The sequence below is a fragment of the Perna viridis genome, chromosome 4, assembly GCF_037379345.1.
Source record: "Perna viridis isolate PV_CMFRI_1.1 ecotype Kerala chromosome 4, ASM3737934v1, whole genome shotgun sequence".
Lineage (NCBI taxonomy): Eukaryota > Metazoa > Mollusca > Bivalvia > Mytilida > Mytilidae > Perna > Perna viridis.
The window spans coordinates 36,601,665-36,626,359 of record NC_142448.1 but is presented as its reverse complement, the minus strand read 5'-3'; the positions used below and the strand labels follow the sequence as shown (position 1 = coordinate 36,626,359).

At 32.5% G+C, this 24,695-nt stretch overlaps 1 protein-coding gene across 4 annotated transcripts in view; it reads right to left on the bottom strand.

Annotated features, from left to right (window-relative positions):
• Window positions 1–11,765: 11,765 nt before the first annotated feature.
• The window catches only part of LOC148619947 (uncharacterized), a 48,812-nt gene continuing 35,882 nt past the window's right edge, over window positions 11,766–24,695 (bottom strand). For 3 of the 4 annotated variants that reach the window (XM_088580398.1, XM_088580395.1, XM_088580396.1), the window contains exons 4-5: window positions 16,514–16,596; window positions 11,766–16,107 (exon numbers count right to left, since the gene is read on the bottom strand). In XM_088580398.1, the coding sequence (XP_088436524.1) occupies window positions 14,553–16,085 (1,533 nt within the window). In that variant the 5' untranslated portion in view covers window positions 16,086–16,107; window positions 16,514–16,596 and the 3' untranslated portion in view covers window positions 11,766–14,552. Of the gene's footprint in view, window positions 16,108–16,513; window positions 16,597–18,444; window positions 19,263–24,695 lie in introns of those variants that run through there. The other variant, XM_088580399.1, reaches the window with a different exon arrangement.

Here is a 24,695-nt window from a genome sequence, read left to right as displayed (position 1 = left end):
GGTTGTTTCACCCCAATTACCTGTTCACCCTGTGTGGTTTTGTGATGTGCAGTTGAGTTGTTTGAGGTCCCAATTAATGCAATAAAGACTGAACATTATTTTGCATGGTTCAAGAAACTTTATACATTTTGAGTGTCAATTTTTTTAGCACTGGTTAAATTAGGTAACATTATCGAGATATTATTATCGTAATGTTTTATACAATAATCATGATAGTTTATGAGATACCATGCAACATGTGAAAAACACCCACTTTACAAAAACTCAATAACTCAAAAGTAAGATATTGAATCATAACCAAAAAATATACAGATCTTCATATTAGTATAACTACCAAGTGTGTAAAGTTTTAAAGAAAAATCATCAATCATTTTTTAGATAAAGTTTTAATGTAATTTTCACCAAAATAAATACAGACCGTCTGACCATCATAAGAAACAACTACTTTAATTTTCAAGAAATTTAGATAAGCTGTTCTCAAGTTACACTAGGCCATGTCTATAACAGACAGACAGACAGACACTGGACATTTGTATATTATACCATGTCCCTTCAAAATTGATGGGCTTATAGAAAATATGTTGTTTACAGATGCTAAATAAGGAAGAATGCAATAATAATCACATAATAAATGTATAGTTCTTTATTATCACAGAAAAAATTTAAGTGTGGTCCACACAAAATTTTAGCCCCATACGGGTCCAGGTGTCAAAAGAATAGGTCCGCAGCAGTGCTAAGCTTGTCGTAAAAGGCAACTAAATAGTGCTCAGAGCCCTGCCTTGGGGCTAGGGCACTCTGCCCATAGAGCAACTGGGTTGTGTGCCCAACCCTACCCACCTCTCCCTTTTTCCAGTGGCAATCAAAGTTTGACCCCATTGTTCATTTTATCGCCCATTTCATGTTCATTGCCTGGATATATCTGTAATATTGCTGATCCTGCGTTAAACCCCAACAATTAATTAATCAATCATGAAATTTTAGAAGCCATTGGTGAGTGAGCACCTGCTAATTTCTAACCCTGAAAGTCAAGGTTTGGACTTCTGACTTTGGACCTTTGAAATAATAAAATGTCATTTACCCTTAAGTCCTGGACCTTCAACCCTTTTCAAAAACACTGCATTGAGGCCTTTGTTTCTACTATTTGAAACTTGCAAAAGTCAAGGACCCTGAAATTCCATTCTTGAAAGTAAATTGCCAATTTTGTTGTCTTCCTAGGACCTAGACCAAATAATTCTGTCGTCTCAAAGCACATCTAATATTTCAGTATTCATCTTTTATTAATGTGACTTTTATTTTTTACCTTTATTATTTTTTGCTGCTAATGAGCTTTTAGACGACAGAATTAATTTTTTTCTACCTAGGACGAAAAAGGCAAAACACAAAATTCTTTTCCAAAATTGAGGGTTGAACTGTGCACTCCTTCTAGGATGCTCCAATACCAAATGTACTTACATCCATGGTTTCAAGTGTTAATTTGTTTATAGTGAATTTTTCTAGGCGTTTTTTGCTTCCTGAAATTATAGTTAATTCTGCTATTAACTTTGATATCTCAGTCAATTCACAGGGGCAGGCTTGTTCCCACTAGCATGCAGGTTATATACTAGTGGGGCTGCATATTTGATAGTGGGAGCAAGCCCCTGTGGTCAATTCATAGTGATTTTTTTATTTAATATTTTCTTCTGATGAAAAACATCTTACTTTGCAATGTCAGCTTTTTTTCAAAAGCAAGCAGGAGTCTGTTTTACTGTGACATCTGGGTTCATTTAAAATGCACATCATTATCTCTTGAGTGATACAATGAGCTAGACAAAACACCTGAACCATATTTTTGTGAGACCAGTGATGATAGCCTCCCGAAATTTACAAACTCGTTTTTCTCTTCTGGCCAAACACCATCCCTGTCAAATGACTTGGCTAATGTGAGTACCAACAGCTTAAACTCACTTAACTTAACATCAGACATAGATATTTGGTAGAGTACATTTTTATGTATATATAATTAATTAGATATTTTATTTAGATTTTCTGAGTGCAACAGTTATTTTGTTCATGAATGATGTTGATCGTAATGCTTATTAGTTGTTTAACTGATTGCATTCATTAAATATCAAACAAGATTTGATATTGATTTTTTTTTAATGAAGATGATTTTGTTTACACTGTAGTTTGTCAATAAAGTCATGGTTCAGTGACTACAGGTTTAATATACCTATAGTCATGGCTCAGTGACCACTGTTTTTAATATACCTACCTTTACTTATAGCCATCTATTACCATTACCTTCTATTGCAATCTGATTTTCTTACTTCTGATTGGCTGCTTGGATTTTGGAGGGAAATCACTTTGTCCGTTTGTTATAAGGCAGAACTGGAAAATTGGTCAGACATAATGGACTCCTTATTTACTTTGTCCACTTGAATGAATCTTTGACATTTAGAATCTATTGTTACCTTTGGTCAATTCCTGAACTGATTTACTTTATATCTAAGGTTATAATTAGTTTCCCATTAATTATGAACTAATAATCCAATTTATTAATATTTAGTGTGAATTTGATATGAATCTGCAAATGTGTGATTCCTGGATGAAAATGAGAATGATCCCTGTGTGAGAGTTGTAAAATTGAAATAAAACATTAATTGAAACCTTAATAGATTAATACAGTTTAAAATATATGAATAAAGGTAAAAATAAAGATATTTATAGTAAAATAATAAATATGATAAATTTAGTAACAGTAAAGTTAAAAATGGGTTAGCACAATTCATAAACAGAATATTTTTATATGTAAATAGAATATATGCACAAAAATATGATTCTGATATTTTTCAGAATGCAATTTTGAGTAAATATAAGCTATATTTTGAATAATGACAGTATTTTGAAAATAGCTGCAATTTTGTGTACAGGATATGGTTAGTTATGATTTTAATATTTGTTCCTTCAGATTTATACCTATGTATTGTTTCCTCATTATGATGTTGATGATGATAATGATCTGAAGAAACCATTCATTGTTTGTTTGTTTGTTGGGGTTTAACATCCGAGCAGCAATATTTCAGCTATATTCAGACGAGTACCAGGCAATAACCTTTGCACCTCATGCGAGGTAGGTTTTGTGTCATTGTGCTGTTAATAATATATTTTTGCTTTGTTTTCCTGCTTTTACTAATATGGCTTATTGTGTGCTAATTTATGTCAGCATACAAATATGTTTTTGCTATAATTTTTGCTTTGTTTGTATTATTTTTAATTTACTAATTTTTGTAAGATGAGTATGCTAAAAATTGACTCAGTAACTAGAAATAATATTTATTGATACTTGTTCGTTTATAGAATCTGCATAATTTGCATATTTGAGAACCATATTTAAAACCGTAGCATTTCTATGAGTTTAAGTAATATTTCTATGATTTTGTGTAGTAATTTTTGGTATTTTTATATTGGATTCATGATTTACCTTGAAAACTACTCTGAGTTATCTCTCTTTAGACTGAATATTGTGTATTGTATTTTCAGGGTATTTTTACTATTGCCTAAGTCAACTGAATAAAACATATATAGAACCCTAGATGACTGGTGTTTTTCATTTTGCCTAAAATACCACCGGTTACAGATACATTATATGGAAGATCTTTCGATGTATCAGATGATGACCCTGACTCAATTGATTTAAGCACATTTTCCAAGAATTGTCCAATACGAGGAAAAAACACCCAAAGCAATTTCTATGTGCATACCTTAACATCAATAGCCTTAGAAATAAAATTTGCCATAAAAAAGAACTTCAACGAGGCAGTGTTGACAACAAAAATTGATCATCCTTTTGTAGACTGTCAGTTCAAATTAGATGACTACATCTTGTGGAGAGCTGACTGAAATGCCAATGGTGGAGGAGTGGCTGTGTATCTAAGATCAGACATTGCTGGTGACAGAAAGAAACACCTTGAATTTGAGCAAATAGAGTCAATAGGTATAAAACTTATTCTTAACAACAGAAAATGGTATATTTGTGGAGTATATAAGCCACCGCCAATGACTGATAGTGTTTTTTCCAATGACTTTACAAAATACATGGATAAAATTACTTGTAATTATAATAATCTCATGCTACTTGGTGATTTGAACTGCAATATTCTAAACAAAGAAAAGAGTTCACCACTGAAAGACCTATGTGATATTTTTGACCTTACAAACCTTATTAAAGAACCTACATGTTTCTGTAAAGGGGGCAACCCCAAGTTTGGTAGATGTTTTTCTTGCAAATAGACCTAAAAATTGTAGCAATACATGTAATTTTGGAACAGGCATTAGTGATGTCTACAATCTAATTGCCTTTTAATTCAAAGTAGAAATTTCACCCAAAAACTTTTATAGTGAGCATTTTTAAAGAGACTTAGAGCAATCAGATGTAGACAATTTAGATTGTACAAATGTGAACGAAGCATATGATGTTTTTAATAACAACTTCATAGGTGTATATAATAAGCATGTACCATGGAAAAGGAGAAATATTGTAAGAGCACCAGCTCCTTTTATGAACTGCAAATTGCGGCAAGCTGTATTTAAGAAAAGAATGCTTCATAATGTAAATAAGATCAAGCATGAATCTGTAAAAAAAGTATTTTACAGAAAGATGTGTAGATAAAGACTTTTGGCCCACCATAAAACCTTTTTTGACCAACAAAGGTAGCCATTTTGAATCAGATATTGTAATTAGAGAAAACGATCAACTGTTAACAAATCAGAAAGGTATTAGCTGTGTATTTAATGATTTTTTTTAATGTAGCCAAAGACATAGGAAATGGTGCAATTCAAATAGATAAAAACCACCCCAGCATTACTAAAATAGATAACAACCATCCCAGCATTACTAAAATAGATAAAAACCACCCCAGCATTACTAAAATAGATAAAAACCACCCCAGCATTACTAAAATCAAAGAAAATGCAAATGAACAACACTTCAAATCTATTACAGAAGCTTTCATACAAAAACAGTTCAACAAAATAAATGTAAAAAAGGCTACTGGTTTTGATGAAATATCACCTAAAATTCTGAAAATAGCTGCACCAGTAGTAAAACATCCAATTGCCAACCAGATCAACATGACTTGAAATTTCAGTTTTTCCTGACAAATTAAAAATAGCACAGGTAGTACCAATTCACACAAGAAAAAGGAAACTACAGACGAGTCAGTGTACTACCAACCATCTCAAAACTTTATGAAAGAGCTATTGAATCTCAGAAATGTGAATTTTTTTAAACCAGATTTAACATTTTCTTGTCAGCTTTTATACCTGGCTACAGTTGTCAAGATATTTTGATCAAATTCATTGAAGACTGGCGTAAATCTTTAGATAAAATAAGTTCACAGCTGCTATATTGATGGATCTGTAAAAAGCATTTGATTGTCTACTGCATGAACTGCTCCTGCTGACATTGAAAAACTATGGTTTGTCTGAAAATGCCCTATCTTTATTAAATGGTTATCTTAAAAACAGAGAGCAGTGTGTTAAAATTGGTTCTATATGCAGTCCTTTTTTGGACATCTATAAAGGGGTTCCACAGGGGTCAATTTAGGGACTGGTCCTTTTTAATATCTTTATTCACGATATATTTCACTTTATTTCGAAAAGTGACTTATATAACTATGCTGATGACAATGCTTTATCATATAGCAGAAATGATCTACAATATATTGTAAACACTCTGGAACAGGAGAGTAGTATTTTTTATCAAATGGTTCTCAGACAATCATATGAAAGCCAATCCTGACAAGGTTCAGGCTATTGCGATTGGCAGTAAGACTCAAAAAGAGAACATTACTTTTAATTTAGATGGAAATGATATCCTTTGTGAGGAAGAGCTAAATCTATATAGCTACTTGATATAACATTTGATTTTAAATTGAACTTTAATAGCCATATCTCTAATGTATGTAAAAAGACATCACAACAATTAAATGTATTAAAAAGAATTGGAAATCATTTCAGTAAATTTGGTAAACTTACAATATATTATTCTTTTATACTAGCAAATTTGAACTATTGCCCATTAGTACTGCATCTTTGTAATGAAAGCTGTACAAAAAAGTTAGAAAAAAGTTAAGAAAGAGCTTTACGCTTTATTTATAATAATGATAAAAGCACAGATGAAGAGCTGTTAATAAAGTCTAAGATGCCATCCTTAAGAGTTTGACAACTCAGATTTTTAGCTATACATGTATATAAAATAATAAACAAACTTACTCCTGTATACTTACATGATATGATAACTGTTAACGAAAGTTCTTACTCTTTTAGGTATACAAACTTGGTGACCATACCAACAGTAAACACTACCAGGTATGGCTTGCACTCTGTCAGTTATACATTTTGTATATGGGGCAGCTGAACTGTGGAACCAACTTCCAAATGAATTAAGAGGGGACATGGGCTTGATCAATATAAAAGTTTGATAAATAAGTGGGAGGGGGAGGGATGTTCTTGCACTTTTTTGCCAAGAGTTTGGCTTACCCAACTGACAATTGCAACATCATCTCCTTAAAATCTTTCATTAATTATTTTAATCTAGCTGGCATGTTAATTTTTATGCTTTTAGCTGCTGAGTAGCATCTGCTTTTAAATTTAGTCTGCATTGCTTTTATTACAGTGTGTGTGTGTGTGTGTGTGTGTGCTTGATTACTTGCATGTTACTTATACTTTGTATGTCATGTTGCTTTAAGTTTTGTTTATGTCTTGTGTTTATTTATGTCGATTTTAAAAGCTCTACAGAGCTTATGTTTCTTGTTTGATATATCGACTTTAAATAAAGTTTACTTGACTTGACTTTGACTTCACTGTTGCTCTGTATTAGAAACTTAACTTTTTATTTCCCCTCGTAGAGTGGACACCACATGCAATGCAATACCTTTGCCATGTTTCTTTTCCAATGTGTCGAGACTATAAACAACGGGGGAGTGTAACGAGTAGTGCGGGAAACCCGGAGAGGATTTTGATGTTGGAAGCATGCCCCTGTGTTTATGGCTAGGTAAAACTAATTAAGGGTAACCGTAATTTTAATAAAGGTTGTAATTAGGCATAAATATTACACAACTAAGCATGATAGCTATTTTTTGTTAAAACAGATCTAGACCATTGGAATACCTATGCCAGTATGGGAACTGCCTGTACTCAACTCTTGACCGATCTGTTCTTCATTCTTACTGACTCTAATGTCGGGTCCCTGTTATTTGCAGATGACCTTATAATACTACCAGAAGAGGTCTCCAACAAAGTATGAACAAACTTACCTTTTCAGTGGTAACTGGAAACTAACGCTTAATATAAAAACAGAAAGTAAGGACATCCTACATAATAGAATGAAGAAATCTGAGTCCTTTATTAAGTATATAGGCAAAACATTACAGAATATAACTAATTATAAATTTCTAGGGTATCTGTTAAAGAACAATGGGAATTTACTTCACAGTCTAGACCTAGCGACAAAAGGAAGAAAAGTTTTATTCTCTATAAAAGCTACAATGTAAAACTGCTAGTCTTGGAAACCTCCCTATAGAAGTATAAAAAAATCTCTTTGATAAACTAGCACGCTCTTCCATAACTTACAGTTCAGAAGTTTCATTTATGAATGGGTACTTAGCTGTACATAGGGCCATCAATAGAGGAAAAAAGAATGGAAATCCTGTCGACTTATGTTCATTTATTGATGAAATCCCATTGGAAAAAGTCCATCTGAATTTTTGTAAATTTATATTTAAATAGGCATAAAAAAAGTCTTCATAAAATATTGCGGCAAGAGCCGAACTAGGTTGTATACATTTTATTCTGTCTCAGTCTCCTGTATATTTGGCAAGACTCCATACTGAAAAAAATAATCCTCTTCTGAAAGAAGCCTTTCTATTGACAAAATCCCTAGACAGTTCCTGAACTTATTTCTGGTATATATGTATAAAAAAACATATTTAAAGAAGATAATATCTTGCAAGAAATTGAAAACTGTAAAAACCGTAAAGACGTCAATCTTGTAGGTTACAGACCACCAATTCAACCAATGAGCATTTGGAACGTACGCAAAAATAGTCCTATGCAGAAATTACCCCTGTTCCTCATAGTACTGTGAAAAACGTTCTCATCTTATTTAAAAAAATTAAACAGTTTCTGAAAGGAAAAACATTTCTGTACATTTTATAGGTGCATTTTGCTTCTTGTGATGTGAAGCCTAATCTCCATAATGATTTTTAAATATACCCCTATCTTGTGAAAACACTGGGATTTCCCATGCTATTTATAGACCCTTCACTTCCGGTGACCAGTACTGCACTGCAAGTCTGCTAACCCCACATGCCATTCTGAGGATTGTGAGCTGACATATGTAGAATCATGCTGATATATAGTCCTCTGCAGGTTAAAGTTAAGGTAAAGTCCAGAGAAGCCATTGAATATTGTCAAATTAGCATAGAAGCCTATGGGAAGTGGAATTAGTGGTTTTTAGCCTTAAGATGAAGCCATGGCAAAATGAAAAGTTTCTTGAAATAGCTTTAAACTACTTGAAGATCTTGTTAACTTTGCCATGAGAGGATTACACTACAAAAATCCTTCAAAATATGCATTTTGTTTTAATTTATAGGTCCAAATTATGGAAAATTGGTCTTTTTGGCTGATTTTTATGTCCTATCTTGTAAAAAGTGTAGAAAATTTAGTAAAAATATCAAATATTAAACTTTGAGGGCTATATTTACCTAAATATGGTGGTAATCAGCACTTGAAATCAAGTTTTATGTAGATTTGAGCAAAAATTAGGTTAGAAATGAGGAAAAACTCACTTTCATTACTGCGGTTAAGCCATATAAGCATTCCCCTATGGCAACATGGAAAATCCATTATTGAGCACTTTTTTTACTTTAGGTGCCCTTTACTGGTCATGTTTTAATGTGAAAACACTGTATTCACAAATTTAAAGCCAAATATATCTCCTTTTGTGAAAATTTAAAGATTTAGGATTTTTGACATGTGATCAAGAAAAAGGGGGAGGCATGTCAGAAATAAATTTTTAAAAATAGACCAATTTCTCAGAAAATGATTACTTTTAAAACTATTTCTTCATTAATATTGTTAAAAAACAAGTTGTAATTGATATTTTTTATTTGAAAAGTCAGAAAAAGTTCTTTGCAAATATTTAATGCATGTAAGTATGGTAGAATATTGTCACTTTTTTGCTGGCACAACTTGGTTACCCTATATTTAAAAATCAAATATTTAAAAAAGTGCTTGTCACATTTCACTGAAACTTTGCAAATGCATTCAGTATGTGTGTAGGAAGATACCTGTATAGTTATTTATTTTTTCTAAGACAAAAAGTGACTCTTTAGGTTACAGACCACCAATTCAACCAATGAGCATTTGGAACCTACACAAAAATAGTCCTACGCAGAAATTACCCCTGTTCCTCATAGTGCTGTGAAAAAAGTTCTCATCTTATTTAAAAAAATTAAAACAGTTTCTGAAAGGAAAAACATTTCTGTACATTTTATAGGTGCATTTTGCTTCTTGTGATGTGAAGCCTAATCTCCATAATGATTTTTAAATATACCCCTATCTTGTGAAAACACTGGGATTTCCCATGCTATTTATAGACCCTTCACTTCCGGTGACCAGTACTGCACTGCAAGTCTGCTAACCCCACATGCCATTCTGAGGATTGTGAGCTGACATATGTAGAATCATGCTGATATATAGTCCTCTGCAGGTTAAAGTTAAGGTAAAGTCCAGAGAAGCCATTGAATATTGTCAAATTAGCATAGAAGCCTATGGGAAGTGGAATTAGTGGTTTTTAGCCTTAAGATGAAGCCATGGCAAAATGAAAAGTTTCTTGAAATAGCTTTAAACTACTTGAAGATCTTGTTAACTTTGCCATGAGAGGATTACACTACAAAAATCCTTCAAAATATGCATTTTGTTTTAATTTATAGGTCCAAATTATGGAAAATTGGTCTTTTTGGCTGATTTTTATGTCCTATCTTGTAAAAAGTGTAGAAAATTTAGTAAAAATATCAAATATTAAACTTTGAGGGCTATATTTACCTAAATATGGTAGTAGGGAAGTGGAATTAGTGGTTTTTAGCCTGTAATGATCCATATAAAAAGATCTGTAGAAGAGAAATATATATTACTTATGGAAAATAAATTAAAAAGCTATGATGAAAATAGCAAACTTTCACTATACAAAAATATAAAATGAAGCCTTGATAAAGAATTTTATTTAAATTTTCATGACTTCTACATAAGAAAATGTTTTACAAAATTACGAATAAGCGACCACAATCTCGAAATAGAGAGGGAGATATTTTTAAATTCCTCTAGGAAAACCGACTATTTAAACATTGCAATGTTATTGAAACTAAAGATCACTTCCTTATACACTGTAATTTATATGACAACTTAAAAGACATGAACTTCTGAAAGATTTAAATTGGAAATGTGAAGACATGACTTTATCTAATCTACTTAATCCCTCCTCTAAGGAACATGTAAAATTTATCCGCTCCTTTTTGAAACAGCCATTAGAACTGAGGGTGGAAGAAGCATATTTATTATAACTTTTTTTCATGTTCTACTTTAAACAGTCTCATAATTGCATTTGTCATTATTGTATGGGTTGTGATTAATTTTGTTGTTGGCTTTTGTTTGTCACAAACATATTATATTTACACGACAATAAAAAAATTGAATTTGAATTTGAATTATAAATCTAGGATTTTTACGACGACCACTTTAGAAAAATAAGAAGAAACTAAGCAAGCCATTCGAATGTAATTTCCGTTATATATGTGATGTATTATCTCTGAATAATCCTTATTTCAAGGATAACTTACATTTGATCTACGCAAATAATTCATTTTAAATTAAAGAGACGACTGATACACATTTTCTGCTCTATACCTAAACCTTAACCTGTACTTATAGATGATATAGGACGTTTGAAATATATGTGATGTTTGATTTTCCAATTATAAACTTCCAGTTCTTAGTGACAATTCTTAACACCTTCAGCCTATGGAGTATATAGTTCACAGTTGATTCGTTGTTGCCGTGCATGTGACGCGAACACTGACTTTCTTAGTAGAGCGATGATACTGCACTGCCATATAAGCTTTTAAGTCATAGCAATATAGTTATGGGGCGTTCCGCCTATCATCACTACAGAAGTTAATTTATGGGTCGCAATCGACCACGTATTTCTATCTATCAGGTGAGCATTAGTGGCATCATTCGGGGCAAAATTTAGTTGGCGTTCGATTTGTCACCGGTGACGGTTTAAGAAATTTTGCTAAATTTTAAATGCTCAAAAAGTAAGGTAATTCACATAGATATCAATTTTTCACCAAATTTCCTAAAATTTTACCAAGTGTTATCCTCATAGGCTAAACTTATACCATTTTGACGAAATTTTGATAATTTTTGCTGAATTTGTGACAAAATGCATGCCTACTAAATTTTGGACAGAAATCAGGACATATTTACAGGTGAGACAAGGTGTTTTCGGTTTAATTGATGGGCTGACAATTCACTAAATTTGACTCTTACTGGATTGTCTTACTCGCAATGTGACACCGTTGGAGCAGAACATGCTTACCCTTCCGGAGCACCTGATGTCACTGGTGTTTGATTTTTTATTGATTCTGAATTGTCCATCTGTTTTGTGCTTTAAATTATGCCAATCTCTTCATCCAATAGCCAAAACACACATGGCACACACATCATTCAAGTGAGAATATAATTTATTATTATTATTATGCGATTATAAATATTGTGGTCATAATTATGCATTCGTTCTCGTAACGTAATATATACGTCTGATAAATATACAAACAAGTATAAAACTAAGAAATGATAAGATATAACTTGCATATACATGCAAAAAAAGAACGACTCCATACAATGTACATAATATTCGTGCCTTCTAATTCTTGATAATTCGTGAAATTCTCACACCTGCTCACTATTTACATTTGTACATAACAGACACATTGATAGCGCTTAGTGACGTATACAGATAGGTATATAGTTTGAAGGCAAATGGCAAGAAACGACTAAACTTGTTGCTCTCCATTGAATGCCTACCATTCTTTTTGTACAATAGAATAAAATTAAATATCGTTGTTGCTTCTTCCTGGTTTGACAAAATTAACCCTCATTTTTTTTACATTTGCTAGTTTCAAGACTTAGAGCTCTATATCAATCGCCGTTTATAAGAATTCATTTTATTCCTAAGGCTGATATTAAATGCAGATCTTGGCCATTGGTATATATAATGTCTGATTTTTTTTTTAAAAGACAATCGTATGGAACAAATTGCTAGATTTTTTTCAATGGATCACGCAGTATAATAGGAATCATTCATGATAGACAAGTGGCCATTAACCTTCGCACTGATAGACTCTTAATGGCCCTTAAAATGTTTTATTACCTAATTATAAGGTTTTATCTTGTTTATTAAATATACACATATTTTTCTCTATTTTCAAAATTTATTCAGGACAGGACGATCTATTGCACTGTCGATGTACTATTGCACGGTGCAATAGTCTCCTTGAGGAGTCTATTGCACTGACCCCATAATGACCTTTATCTAAGCCTTTTGATTGGTTGAACTTTTTTAAGGGCTTCAATGAATTGGAATTTACACAGAAAAAACTCGTGTGTAAATACGTAGTTGTGACTCTCGTCTGCCAATTCGTAAACATGGAGCGGTCAATTTCCTATTCCTGGTCGAATGGTTGTCTCTTTGACATATTCCCCATCTCCATTCTTTATATCTCATTGACAAATTAGGTAATAAAACAGTTATTAAATGGGTTGGATCAGTTATTAAATGGGTTGGATGCAATAGACCAGAACATTTGTCCTTTGGTACTGAGAATGGCCGTTGGCCTCGTGCAATAGAACACTTGATCATTCTCAGTACCAAAGGACAAATGTTCTGGTCTATGGCATCCAACCCATTTAATAACTGTATATTATAATACTTCATGTCGATTTTCTGTATGTTGATTGGCTCAATACGAGGGTCATATTCTGCTCCATTACATGTCTCATGTCTCAGAGTTTGATAGTTTTATATGTTAATAAGTATGTACTTTCATATTGGCCATGTTATATGTTTGAGGTCTGTTATATTGGTTGAGGCGGTCGTATGGGTCCTGAGGCACCGCTGAGTGCCAATACGGCTGTCGAGGCCAATATGATTGACCGAAACCTGTATCAGGGCCAATATGAAAAGTACATATTTATTGGCAATTTCATTAACCAACTCAACTAAATGATTTGTCGAACAGTTGTTTTCGTGTTTTACCGAGAACATGTAGGTTTATTTGCATTATTCAGTTATAAATATCCTTTTGTATAAAATGGAAGATTTTTTTTTGTGTTTCTGCAGCTTTTAGTCCTGGTGATCAAAGTTCATTAAATCCAATTCTAACTCAAAATGGCGGCGTCAAACGACCGGAAGTTATGATGCCGTATTGGCCCTGGTTTGATCCATATTGGCCCATTTTTGCATATTGGCCTCGTATGTTTAAGTTCATATCAAATGGTCAGTTATTGACATATTTTAACGTATTTTTGGTAGTTGGTTAATAATTATCTACAATGCCCTCTCGAGAATTGAACAGTCAGATTAATGAAGTGAATAGCGCCTAGCTAAGAGGGTGACCAAGCACTTTGTTGCCCCTTGGTTTTTCTCGGCTGCTCTATCATCCTATAGCTATTAGCTATATATTATAGTATACGTTGTTTACTTAAAATGAACTCCAAAAGAATTGTCCCAATCAAAATATACATATTGCAGAAAGAAGCTGATCAATGGCCTCATCTAAAAAAATAAATCTGGTGATGAACTGTTTTTATACATCACGTGATTTAGGCTATTTTCTGATAGACCGAAAAAATACAACAGTCATTCCTTAAAGGTCTATTTAGTATCACAAGGAAATTACCTACTACAAATGTAGGTATGTAAATTATTTCTACATGTTTGCATGTGTATAAAATAAAATCTAAGAAAATCGTCGACGAATTATTTTCTTTCAAAGAAATTGAATTATGTGATATGCTACCTTTGTAAAATATTGCACCTTCTGTTTAGAACAAAATATCACTTTCTAAATCTACATGTATTACTGCTGAATACATGTATAACCAGCGAACGTTATATGCTACAATATATATTAAACAGCTAGCTTCAAGTCAATGCATGGAATAAATATACAGGAAAATGTACATGATTGTATGCACTTCCACTGTCATTTGCGGTACATGTACATACATTTACATTGTATACGACAACAACAATACACAATCCTGGTCATTCTCGCCAGTAAAGTCTATACTCCATGTTCTGACTAACCTTACATAACAGTGATATAAACCCATTCGAGTATTCCAGCCGAAAATTCTAGTTCGCATCATGAAGCCTAAAAAGATCGGGTGCCAAAGAAAGATCAGCATTATAAGCTTCAGAGAGACCACGAGGACGAAACACCAGCATGTTACATCTCAACTATACTGTTAAGTCTCTGCACAAGATCATCACAAGATAGAGAACCAGTATCCGACATATCACCGCTAGAGTCGCTATCTAAAACCCCTTTTAGGTCATTGAGACATTTCAAGTCCTTTTCGTTAGGAAGGTCGTTCGGCAGGGAGGGGATGTTCGGAAAGTCAATTTTTCGGACTATATCGTCAATGTCTATGAAATTTTCTACGATTTCCTTTTCTGGTCTAGCGTTCACTTTACCGTCTAGTTCGTCATCTTGATCCTTTACTTCGCTGATCGTTAGGTTGTAATCGGAAGTAACATTATTCTTTGACTTACAAGAGTCTACAAAATCCTGGACGGAGTTTTTGTTTTTGATAGAAAAGTCAGAATTACCACCGTTGCTTTGACTGAAATTCCCCGGAGCGGCAGATCTTTTACTTCGTCTAGCGTTTGGAAAACAGTCCGGTTCTGGTGTTTCTACCAGAGAAATCTTATCATCATTGCTCACACTGACGACAGATCTGCATTTACGCAAAACAACTCGTGTTTCTACCTCATCTTCCTCTTGCTCAATCTCAGGTGGCTTACTACTTTCATTTTTGCTTTTCGAAATTCCTTCTCCACGATCAACCGTAGCAGCCTTCATTCCCCTTAATAACTTATTTTTTTCAGCAGTTTCATTAACTTCAGACAAGTCTACTTTATTTTCTTGGCTATTTCTACCATTTTCACCAACGGCAGTGCTATAACCTGAGTCAGGACGATTTTCGGAAGAGTCTACAATCGTTTCTTGATCCACTTCATTCTTGTCAGAATTTGTCACTTCCGTTGAATTCGTATTCCCTGAACCGTTGTTCGCTTCCTCATGATCATGTGTAAGACCTTCTTGTTTCGTATCACATTTATTAGTGCGTGCATCTGATTTTGAACTTATCAGTGATGATTCGCTGGTCTTGTATTCGTTTCCTGAGAGATCGCTGTTTTGATGGGTGTCGTCCTTTTCACCTTCAACGCTACGCGAATTTGAGATTTCAGCAGTCGAAACACATTTTTTGACGTCTGATTTACTGGACTGGCTTTTTGCATTCCCTATGTCAGTTTTTGTTAGTTCATTTCCGAATTCCGGTTCACACAAATTACTCTCATTATTCGATGAAACTTTATTTCCGTCCTCTTTTGAACTATTTTTAGGTTTCTCATCATAAATGATTTCTGAATTCATTTTAGTTAATTGTTTTGTACTTTCTGAAGGAGAAAGTTTCCGTTCCGAGTCACTGTCAGTTTCTTGCTTTCTTGAAAGATAGGAAGTTTTCGGATTTTCAGACTTTTCTTTGACATTTACGTGGTGCAGGTTTGATCGAGCATCGTTTATAGTCTTAAAGGCTTTGTTCGGATCAGATTTCTGAAATGCACTAGGACTTTTCTTTAAAGGTGGTGGACTGAAATAAGTTGTTCTATTTTGAATTCTTGACTTTTCTTCAAAAATACTTCTTGCAGTTCTCACCTCTACCGTATGATCACCACACTCTTGCTTTGCATGCATAATTGAAATTCGATGTTCTTGACTGAAACGTAATAGAAAACATAAACAAACAATATTAATCAATGTAAAACTGCTTTTAACTGATTCGTCAATAGTTAAATATTTTTAGTGCATATCTGTATATTGGTACATATATCTTGCAAATAGCATAATGTTGTTCTTTTATTTGTAAAAAAAAAACAGTATCTGATTTTCTCGATTCTTTCTATTTGCTAAGTAGACGAAAATACTATGAGCAAATTTAGTGGCTTTGCGATTAGACTCTCGTGTTAAAATCATTTTAATGACTCAGCACTCAGCGGTCTTATTGGTACCCTTTCGGTCGAAACTCTGTTACACGCATCCTCTAGGAATCGTTACACAGTGTAACATTAAATTAGCAGAAAATAGTCTAAAAGAAGTAAAAATTGTATACACAACACATGTACCTTGTTTTGGAGTCGGTTTGATCTTTTGAGTATTTTGATAGTTCTTTTACCCATTCTGTGCACTTTTCCGTCGATTCTGCTGTCTACAATTAAGAAAATCCTTAAAATATATGCATACATGAACGCATATCACTCTTCTCTGTGGACTATTTTAAAGTGTTAATCCATGTAAAAATCAGGCAGTAGGTGAAACATGGTATGAAAAAACACATCATTTTAATAGTGTAATGTGACTATTTGCACCATCAGAATAAGGAAAACAGACAAGATTTTCCGTATCATGCTGGACCACTGAGTTATAACTTTATTGAAATGCAATGAAACTGAATATTTCAAGGGCAGGTAACTGTCAAAAACCTCATTTTTCTTAGATTCTTTTGAAAAAAATTTCTGCGCGAAGCCAGTAACACAGAGATCAAATAATGGTCTTTTCAAATAGAGAAAATATCCTTGAGTGATATTACATTGTCAGATAGGTGGGGTTTTGACATGCATGTTTCTGATTTTTTCCCATTTTGCCTGATTCTTACAAACACTTACACTTACTTTGTAATAAAAAGTCAAGTGAACGTAGTTTACTGTTTCTACTATTTTCATATGTATTATATGTTAATGGTTTCAAATAGTGCTTACATGTAAAAAAAACCAGTTTTATTTACGTGGTTTAAAATCTGGTTTACCCTATTTTGTTTTAAACAAAATGCTTTGGTAAAAATATTTTCTCCCCTGTAACATTATGTAACGTTCTATTTTCATGTACATAAACGAACTTCCCTTTTCCTTTTTTATTCAATATTCGTACATATTTAATAAATACATTTATTACTACAAATACAAATTTAAAGAATGTCGACTTCCGTGTTAACGATTGATATCAGTATACATGAAGTAACCAGCTTCGAATCGTATAACAAGTTTTCTTTATTGTTCCTTGTGTACAGATTTTATTTGAAAATATGTACAGACATGTGTATGATTAATGTTTACTGTGGTTCGTATATACAATTCTTCTTGACAGAAGGTGTTGCAAAAAAATTATTACGCTTAGTGATTTCCGTGAGTGACATCACCCTTAGACTAAAACGCTGAGGCTTTATTCCTTGTATTGCACATGGTAGAACCTCTCGGTGATGAATTTGGCTTCCTATTTCGATAGTTTTCTTGTATACAATATTTTTTTTATCCTCCTATATATTTGAATATAATGCTGCTCACGAGAGGTTACTCAGTGAAACACGTGTACAGCAAATCGAAATTTGCAATACATGTAATTAGTATTTTGAACATGGAAAATCTTTCAAGTTGATTACATTACAGTATATGTACCTCTTAACAAGCATCAAAGTGATAAATTTGCCACACTCACATCTAGACATAATGTCCTTTCCCAAAGTTTCATTACAATCCTTTAAACGAGTTTAAAGGTGTTGCAGGGACGAAGGACGAATGGACATGATGATTCTTATATATAGCCGCTAACTGTGTTTGTTCGTTGGGTTACGCTGCTTTATTACATATTTTTAAGCTAAACATTTTGGAAACGGAAGAACATTTAGTAAGAGAGCGAGCTCACAAATCCCAAGTGCCCTGATATCAGAAACAGAAATGGTTCCAAACACAACAAAGATCATAAAGTAGCTAAAACAATACATACAAAGTAAAAAAAATAAATGAGCAACTCGGACTCCACTAAGAACAGGGAGCATGGACCAGGTGTGCTGGTAGGGTAAGCGACCTCTGTAGGAGCTGTGGCCTTTTGCTGTATAGACTGACAAAGGGGAACGCAATTACCCATACTTTATTTTCAAGAAAGACGATGTATTTTTGTATCCGGTGCTTGATTGTAAAAACAATGATCTTATAACGGTGTCTATGACTGCAATGCAAAATTGATTAATAAGAAAAGAAAAAGGTTCAGACTCATTTCTTACCTATTTGCAATTATGTGTGGATATTATCTTCCTTCTCAATACACTGCTAAAATGTGCCGTTATAAGATTACCTTTTGCGATATAACCTGCGTGTTACACCTTGTAAATTTCACTTAAATTTTACTATGCGTCACACTTAAATGATAACATGTGATCATACATGTTTTGTACATTAATTCATTTGTTACTTCTGACATTTAATTCAAATTTACTATATGGAGATCTGAACATCAATTTATTTTAAAATCCAGTCAACAACTGGTTTTCCTCAAGAAGGAAGAAGAAGTAAGAAAATGGAAAAGAAACTCTGGATATGGTAGACTAAATGTGTCCGATATATTAAGCGTTTTTATGATTGAAGATCTTTTGTTTTGTTTCTACATTTTTGTAGTTACAGTTGGCATGTTGTATTTGTCAGACACGTGTACGTCACTGTTAATAGAAAATGGGCCTCAGATCTGAGATGATAATTTACGTCCAAGTTTAAAAATTGATTGATAATTGTGGTCAAAGCGATACCGGTACCACCCCTGGTGAACATTGTATTTTTATGCTGCATGTAATGTAGTAGCGTATATACACATACATTACATAAATTACATATCCAGGGGATTGGAAAGGCATGGCAGGTGCGGATCCAGTGGCCCTTTTCACAAAAACTAGTTGTGAGTTATGAAGTCACAATACTTTTATTTACTATGACGTCATAACTTACGACTAATTTTCATTTACGATTTTTTTGGTGAAAAGGACCAAAAGATTTTAGATTATGTGGGGGGCGCACAGTCAGAATTTCTCTGAGGTTAAATTTTTGAAATATTTTTCTAGAAACACAAGACAATTTAAATTTGCAAAACACTGAATTGCAAATCTTGCGCCGCTTTTTCTTCAACCTAACATGTCATGTGAGTAACCATTGGATGCAGATTTGCATGGGATTTAATGAAATGCATTTTATTTTACAATTTTTGATAAAATAAACTTATAGTTTCAATTTAAAAATCATGGAATTTTTTTATCCCATGGGATTTCATGAAATCCCATGGGATATTTTGTGTCCCATGTGATTTTTTTTTCTCCCATGGGATTTTTTTTCTCCAATGGGATTATTTTTGTCCCATAGGATTTTTTATTTGTAAATCTATACAGTTAGAAACATATAAAAATGGGTACATGTGTATGAAGAGGTAGTATGATAAGATACCAGAAAGTACAAATGTATGTGTAGATTGAATAAAGCTATAGAATTTAAATAATTTTACATCTCTATTATTTATAAGCAAGTAATAACCAATGCATTCTCAAATTTAGTAAGTATATTTATTACTTTATTAAATTTTATAAGGAATATGCATGTTTTTATGTATTCAATTATTCAACTTAAAAAAAATTTGAAGCTAAATTATCTTGATAAGTGTTATTTCTTGAACATGCTTTATAACAAAATATAGTTCTTTTTTTTGCATTGCAAAAGTACTGATATTGTTGATGAACTACAAAAAGGTTAGTCTATCATCACATTTCATAACCATATCCACATTCAACACAAAAGTATCTGCTTTATATCATCATAACGTCTCCGTTTTTTAAGATAATTGAAAAATTCTTTTGGTTCTCTACACTGCCAATAATACTCTTTCTATCCACGGAATTTTAAAATAAATATTCAGTAATTAGACTATGTGAGCATAAAAATTTTAAAATAATTTTTAATGATAATAGAGGTTTACATATAAATATCATTTCAAATTTATTTTTTAAGTAAAAGAGTAAAAAATTTACACACAAAATATGAATTATTTTATATAAATGAAACATTTTACAGAACCAAAATTGGATATAAAATAACAAAGTTATAAAGTTTTGAAAATTGGGATTCTAATCATGAATTTGCTAATTGTTTATTTCGTTGTTTATTTGCCAACCAATTTGACACTTAATGATATGAAAATTAGTGAGTATGACATCACTAATGAGATTGGCGAACTCTCCTATAGGTTACAGACCACCAATTCAACCAATGAGCATTTGGAACGTACGCAAAAATAGTCCTACGCAGAAATTACCCCTGTTCCTCTTAGTGCTGTGAAAAAAGTTCTCATCTTATTTTAAAAATTTAAAGAGTTTCTGAAAGGAAAAACATTTCTGTACATTTTATAGGTGCATTTTGCTTCTTGTGATGTGAAGCCTAATCTCCATAATGATTTTTAAATATACCCCTATCTTGTGAAAACACTGGGATTTCCCATGCTATTTATAGACCCTTCACTTCCGGTGACCAGTACTGCACTGCAAGTCTGCTAACCCCACATGCCATTCTGAGGATTGTGAGCTGACATATGTAGAATCATGCTGATATATAGTCATCTGCAGGTTAAAGTTAAGGTAAAGTCCAGAGAAGCCATTGAATATTGTGAAATTAGCATAGAAGCCTATGGGAAGTGGAATTAGTGGTTTTTAGCCTTAAGATGAAGCCATGGCAAAATGAAAAGTTTCTTGAAATAGCTTTAAACTACTTGAAGATCTTGTTAACTTTGCCATGAGAGGAATACACTACAAAAATCCTTCAAAATATGCATTTTTTTAAGTTATAGGTCCAAATTATGGAAAATTGGTCTTTTTGGCTGATTTTTAAGTCCTATCTTGTAAAAAGTGTAGAAAATTTAGTAAAAATATCAAATATTAAACTTTGAGGGCTATATTTACCTAAATATGGTAGTAATAAGCACTTGAAATCAAGTTTTGTGTAGATTTGAGCAAAAATTAGGTTAGAAATGAGGAAAAACTCACTTTCATTACTGCGGTTAAGGCCATATAAGCATTCCCCTATGGCAACATGGAAAATCCATTATTGAGCACTTTTTTTGCTTTAGGTGCCCTTTACTGGTCATGTTTTAATGTGAAAACACTGTATTTACAAATTTAATGCCAAATATATCACCTTTTGTGAAAATTTAAAGATTTAGGATTTTTGACATGTGATCAAGAAAAAGGGGGAGGCATGTCAGAAATAAATTTTTAAAAATAGACCAATTTCTCAGAAAATGATTACTTTTAAAACTATTTCTTCATTAATATTGTTAAAAAACAAGTTGTGATTGATATTTTTTATTTGAAAAGTCAGAAAAAGTTCTTTGCAAATATTTAATGCATTTCAGTATGGTAGAATATTTTCACTTTTTTGCTCGCACAACTTGGTTACCCTATATTTAAAAATCAAATATTTAAAAAAGTGCTTGTCACATTTCACTGAAACTTTGCAAATGCATTCAGTATGTGTGTAGGAAGATACCTGTATAGTTATTTATTTTTTCTAAGACAAAAAGTGACTCTTTAGGTTACAGACCACCAATTCAACCAATGAGCATTTGGAACGTACGCAAAAATAGTCCTACGCAGAAATTACCCCTGTTCCTCTTAGTGCTGTGAAAAAAGTTCTCATCTTATTTTAAAAATTTAAAGAGTTTCTGAAAGGAAAAACATTTCTGTACATTTTATAGGTGCATTTTGCTTCTTGTGATGTGAAGCCTAATCTCCATAATGATTTTTAAATATACCCCTATCTTGTGAAAACACTGGGATTTCCCATGCTATTTATAGACCCTTCACTTCCGGTGACCAGTACTGCACTGCAAGTCTGCTAACCCCACATGCCATTCTGAGGATTGTGAGCTGACATATGTAGAATCATGCTGATATATAGTCATCTGCAGGTTAAAGTTAAGGTAAAGTCCAGAGAAGCCATTGAATATTGTGAAATTAGCATAGAAGCCTATGGGAAGTGGAATTAGTGGTTTTTAGCCTTAAGATGAAGCCATGGCAAAATGAAAAGTTTCTTGAAATAGCTTTAAACTACTTGAAGATCTTGTTAACTTTGCCATGAGAGGAATACACTACAAAAATCCTTCAAAATATGCATTTTTTTAAGTTATAGGTCCAAATTATGGAAAATTGGTCTTTTTGGCTGATTTTTAAGTCCTATCTTGTAAAAAGTGTAGAAAATTTAGTAAAAATATCAAATATTAAACTTTGAGGGCTATATTTACCTAAATATGGTAGTAATAAGCACTTGAAATCAAGTTTTGTGTAGATTTGAGCAAAAATTAGGTTAGAAATGAGGAAAAACTCACTTTCATTACTGCGGTTAAGGCCATATAAGCATTCCCCTATGGCAACATGGAAAATCCATTATTGAGCACTTTTTTTGCTTTAGGTGCCCTTTACTGGTCATGTTTTAATGTGAAAACACTGTATTTACAAATTTAATGCCAAATATATCACCTTTTGTGAAAATTTAAAGATTTAGGATTTTTGACATGTGATCAAGAAAAAGGGGGAGGCATGTCAGAAATAAATTTTTAAAAATAGACCAATTTCTCAGAAAATGATTACTTTTAAAACTATTTCTTCATTAATATTGTTAAAAAACAAGTTGTGATTGATATTTTTTATTTGAAAAGTCAGAAAAAGTTCTTTGCAAATATTTAATGCATTTCAGTATGGTAGAATATTTTCACTTTTTTGCTCGCACAACTTGGTTACCCTATATTTAAAAATCAAATATTTAAAAAAGTGCTTGTCACATTTCACTGAAACTTTGCAAATGCATTCAGTATGTGTGTAGGAAGATACCTGTATAGTTATTTATTTTTTCTAAGACAAAAAGTGACTCTTTAGATGAAGCCATGGCAAAATGAAAAGTTTCTTGAAATAGCTTTAAACTACTTGAAGATCTTGTTAACTTTGCCATGAGAGGAATACACTACAAAAATCCTTCAAAATATGCATTTTTTTAAGTTATAGGTCCAAATTATGGAAAATTGGTCTTTTTGGCTGATTTTTAAGTCCTATCTTGTAAAAAGTGTAGAAAATTTAGTAAAAATATCAAATATTAAACTTTGAGGGCTATATTTACCTAAATATGGTAGTAATAAGCACTTGAAATCAAGTTTTGTGTAGATTTGAGCAAAAATTAGGTTAGAAATGAGGAAAAACTCACTTTCATTACTGCGGTTAAGGCCATATAAGCATTCCCCTATGGCAACATGGAAAATCCATTATTGAGCACTTTTTTTGCTTTAGGTGCCCTTTACTGGTCATGTTTTAATGTGAAAACACTGTATTTACAAATTTAATGCCAAATATATCACCTTTTGTGAAAATTTAAAGATTTAGGATTTTTGACATGTGATCAAGAAAAAGGGGGAGGCATGTCAGAAATAAATTTTTAAAAATAGACCAATTTCTCAGAAAATGATTACTTTTAAAACTATTTCTTCATTAATATTGTTAAAAAACAAGTTGTGATTGATATTTTTTATTTGAAAAGTCAGAAAAAGTTCTTTGCAAATATTTAATGCATTTCAGTATGGTAGAATATTTTCACTTTTTTGCTCGCACAACTTGGTTACCCTATATTTAAAAATCAAATATTTAAAAAAGTGCTTGTCACATTTCACTGAAACTTTGCAAATGCATTCAGTATGTGTGTAGGAAGATACCTGTATAGTTATTTATTTTTTCTAAGACAAAAAGTGACTCTTTAGGTTACAGACCACCAATTCAACCAATGAGCATTTGGAACGTACGCAAAAATAGTCCTACGCAGAAATTACCCCTGTTCCTCTTAGTGCTGTGAAAAAAGTTCTCATCTTATTTTAAAAATTTAAAGAGTTTCTGAAAGGAAAAACATTTCTGTACATTTTATAGGTGCATTTTGCTTCTTGTGATGTGAAGCCTAATCTCCATAATGATTTTTAAATATACCCCTATCTTGTGAAAACACTGGGATTTCCCATGCTATTTATAGACCCTTCACTTCCGGTGACCAGTACTGCACTGCAAGTCTGCTAACCCCACATGCCATTCTGAGGATTGTGAGCTGACATATGTAGAATCATGCTGATATATAGTCATCTGCAGGTTAAAGTTAAGGTAAAGTCCAGAGAAGCCATTGAATATTGTGAAATTAGCATAGAAGCCTATGGGAAGTGGAATTAGTGGTTTTTAGCCTTAAGATGAAGCCATGGCAAAATGAAAAGTTTCTTGAAATAGCTTTAAACTACTTGAAGATCTTGTTAACTTTGCCATGAGAGGAATACACTACAAAAATCCTTCAAAATATGCATTTTTTTAAGTTATAGGTCCAAATTATGGAAAATTGGTCTTTTTGGCTGATTTTTAAGTCCTATCTTGTAAAAAGTGTAGAAAATTTAGTAAAAATATCAAATATTAAACTTTGAGGGCTATAT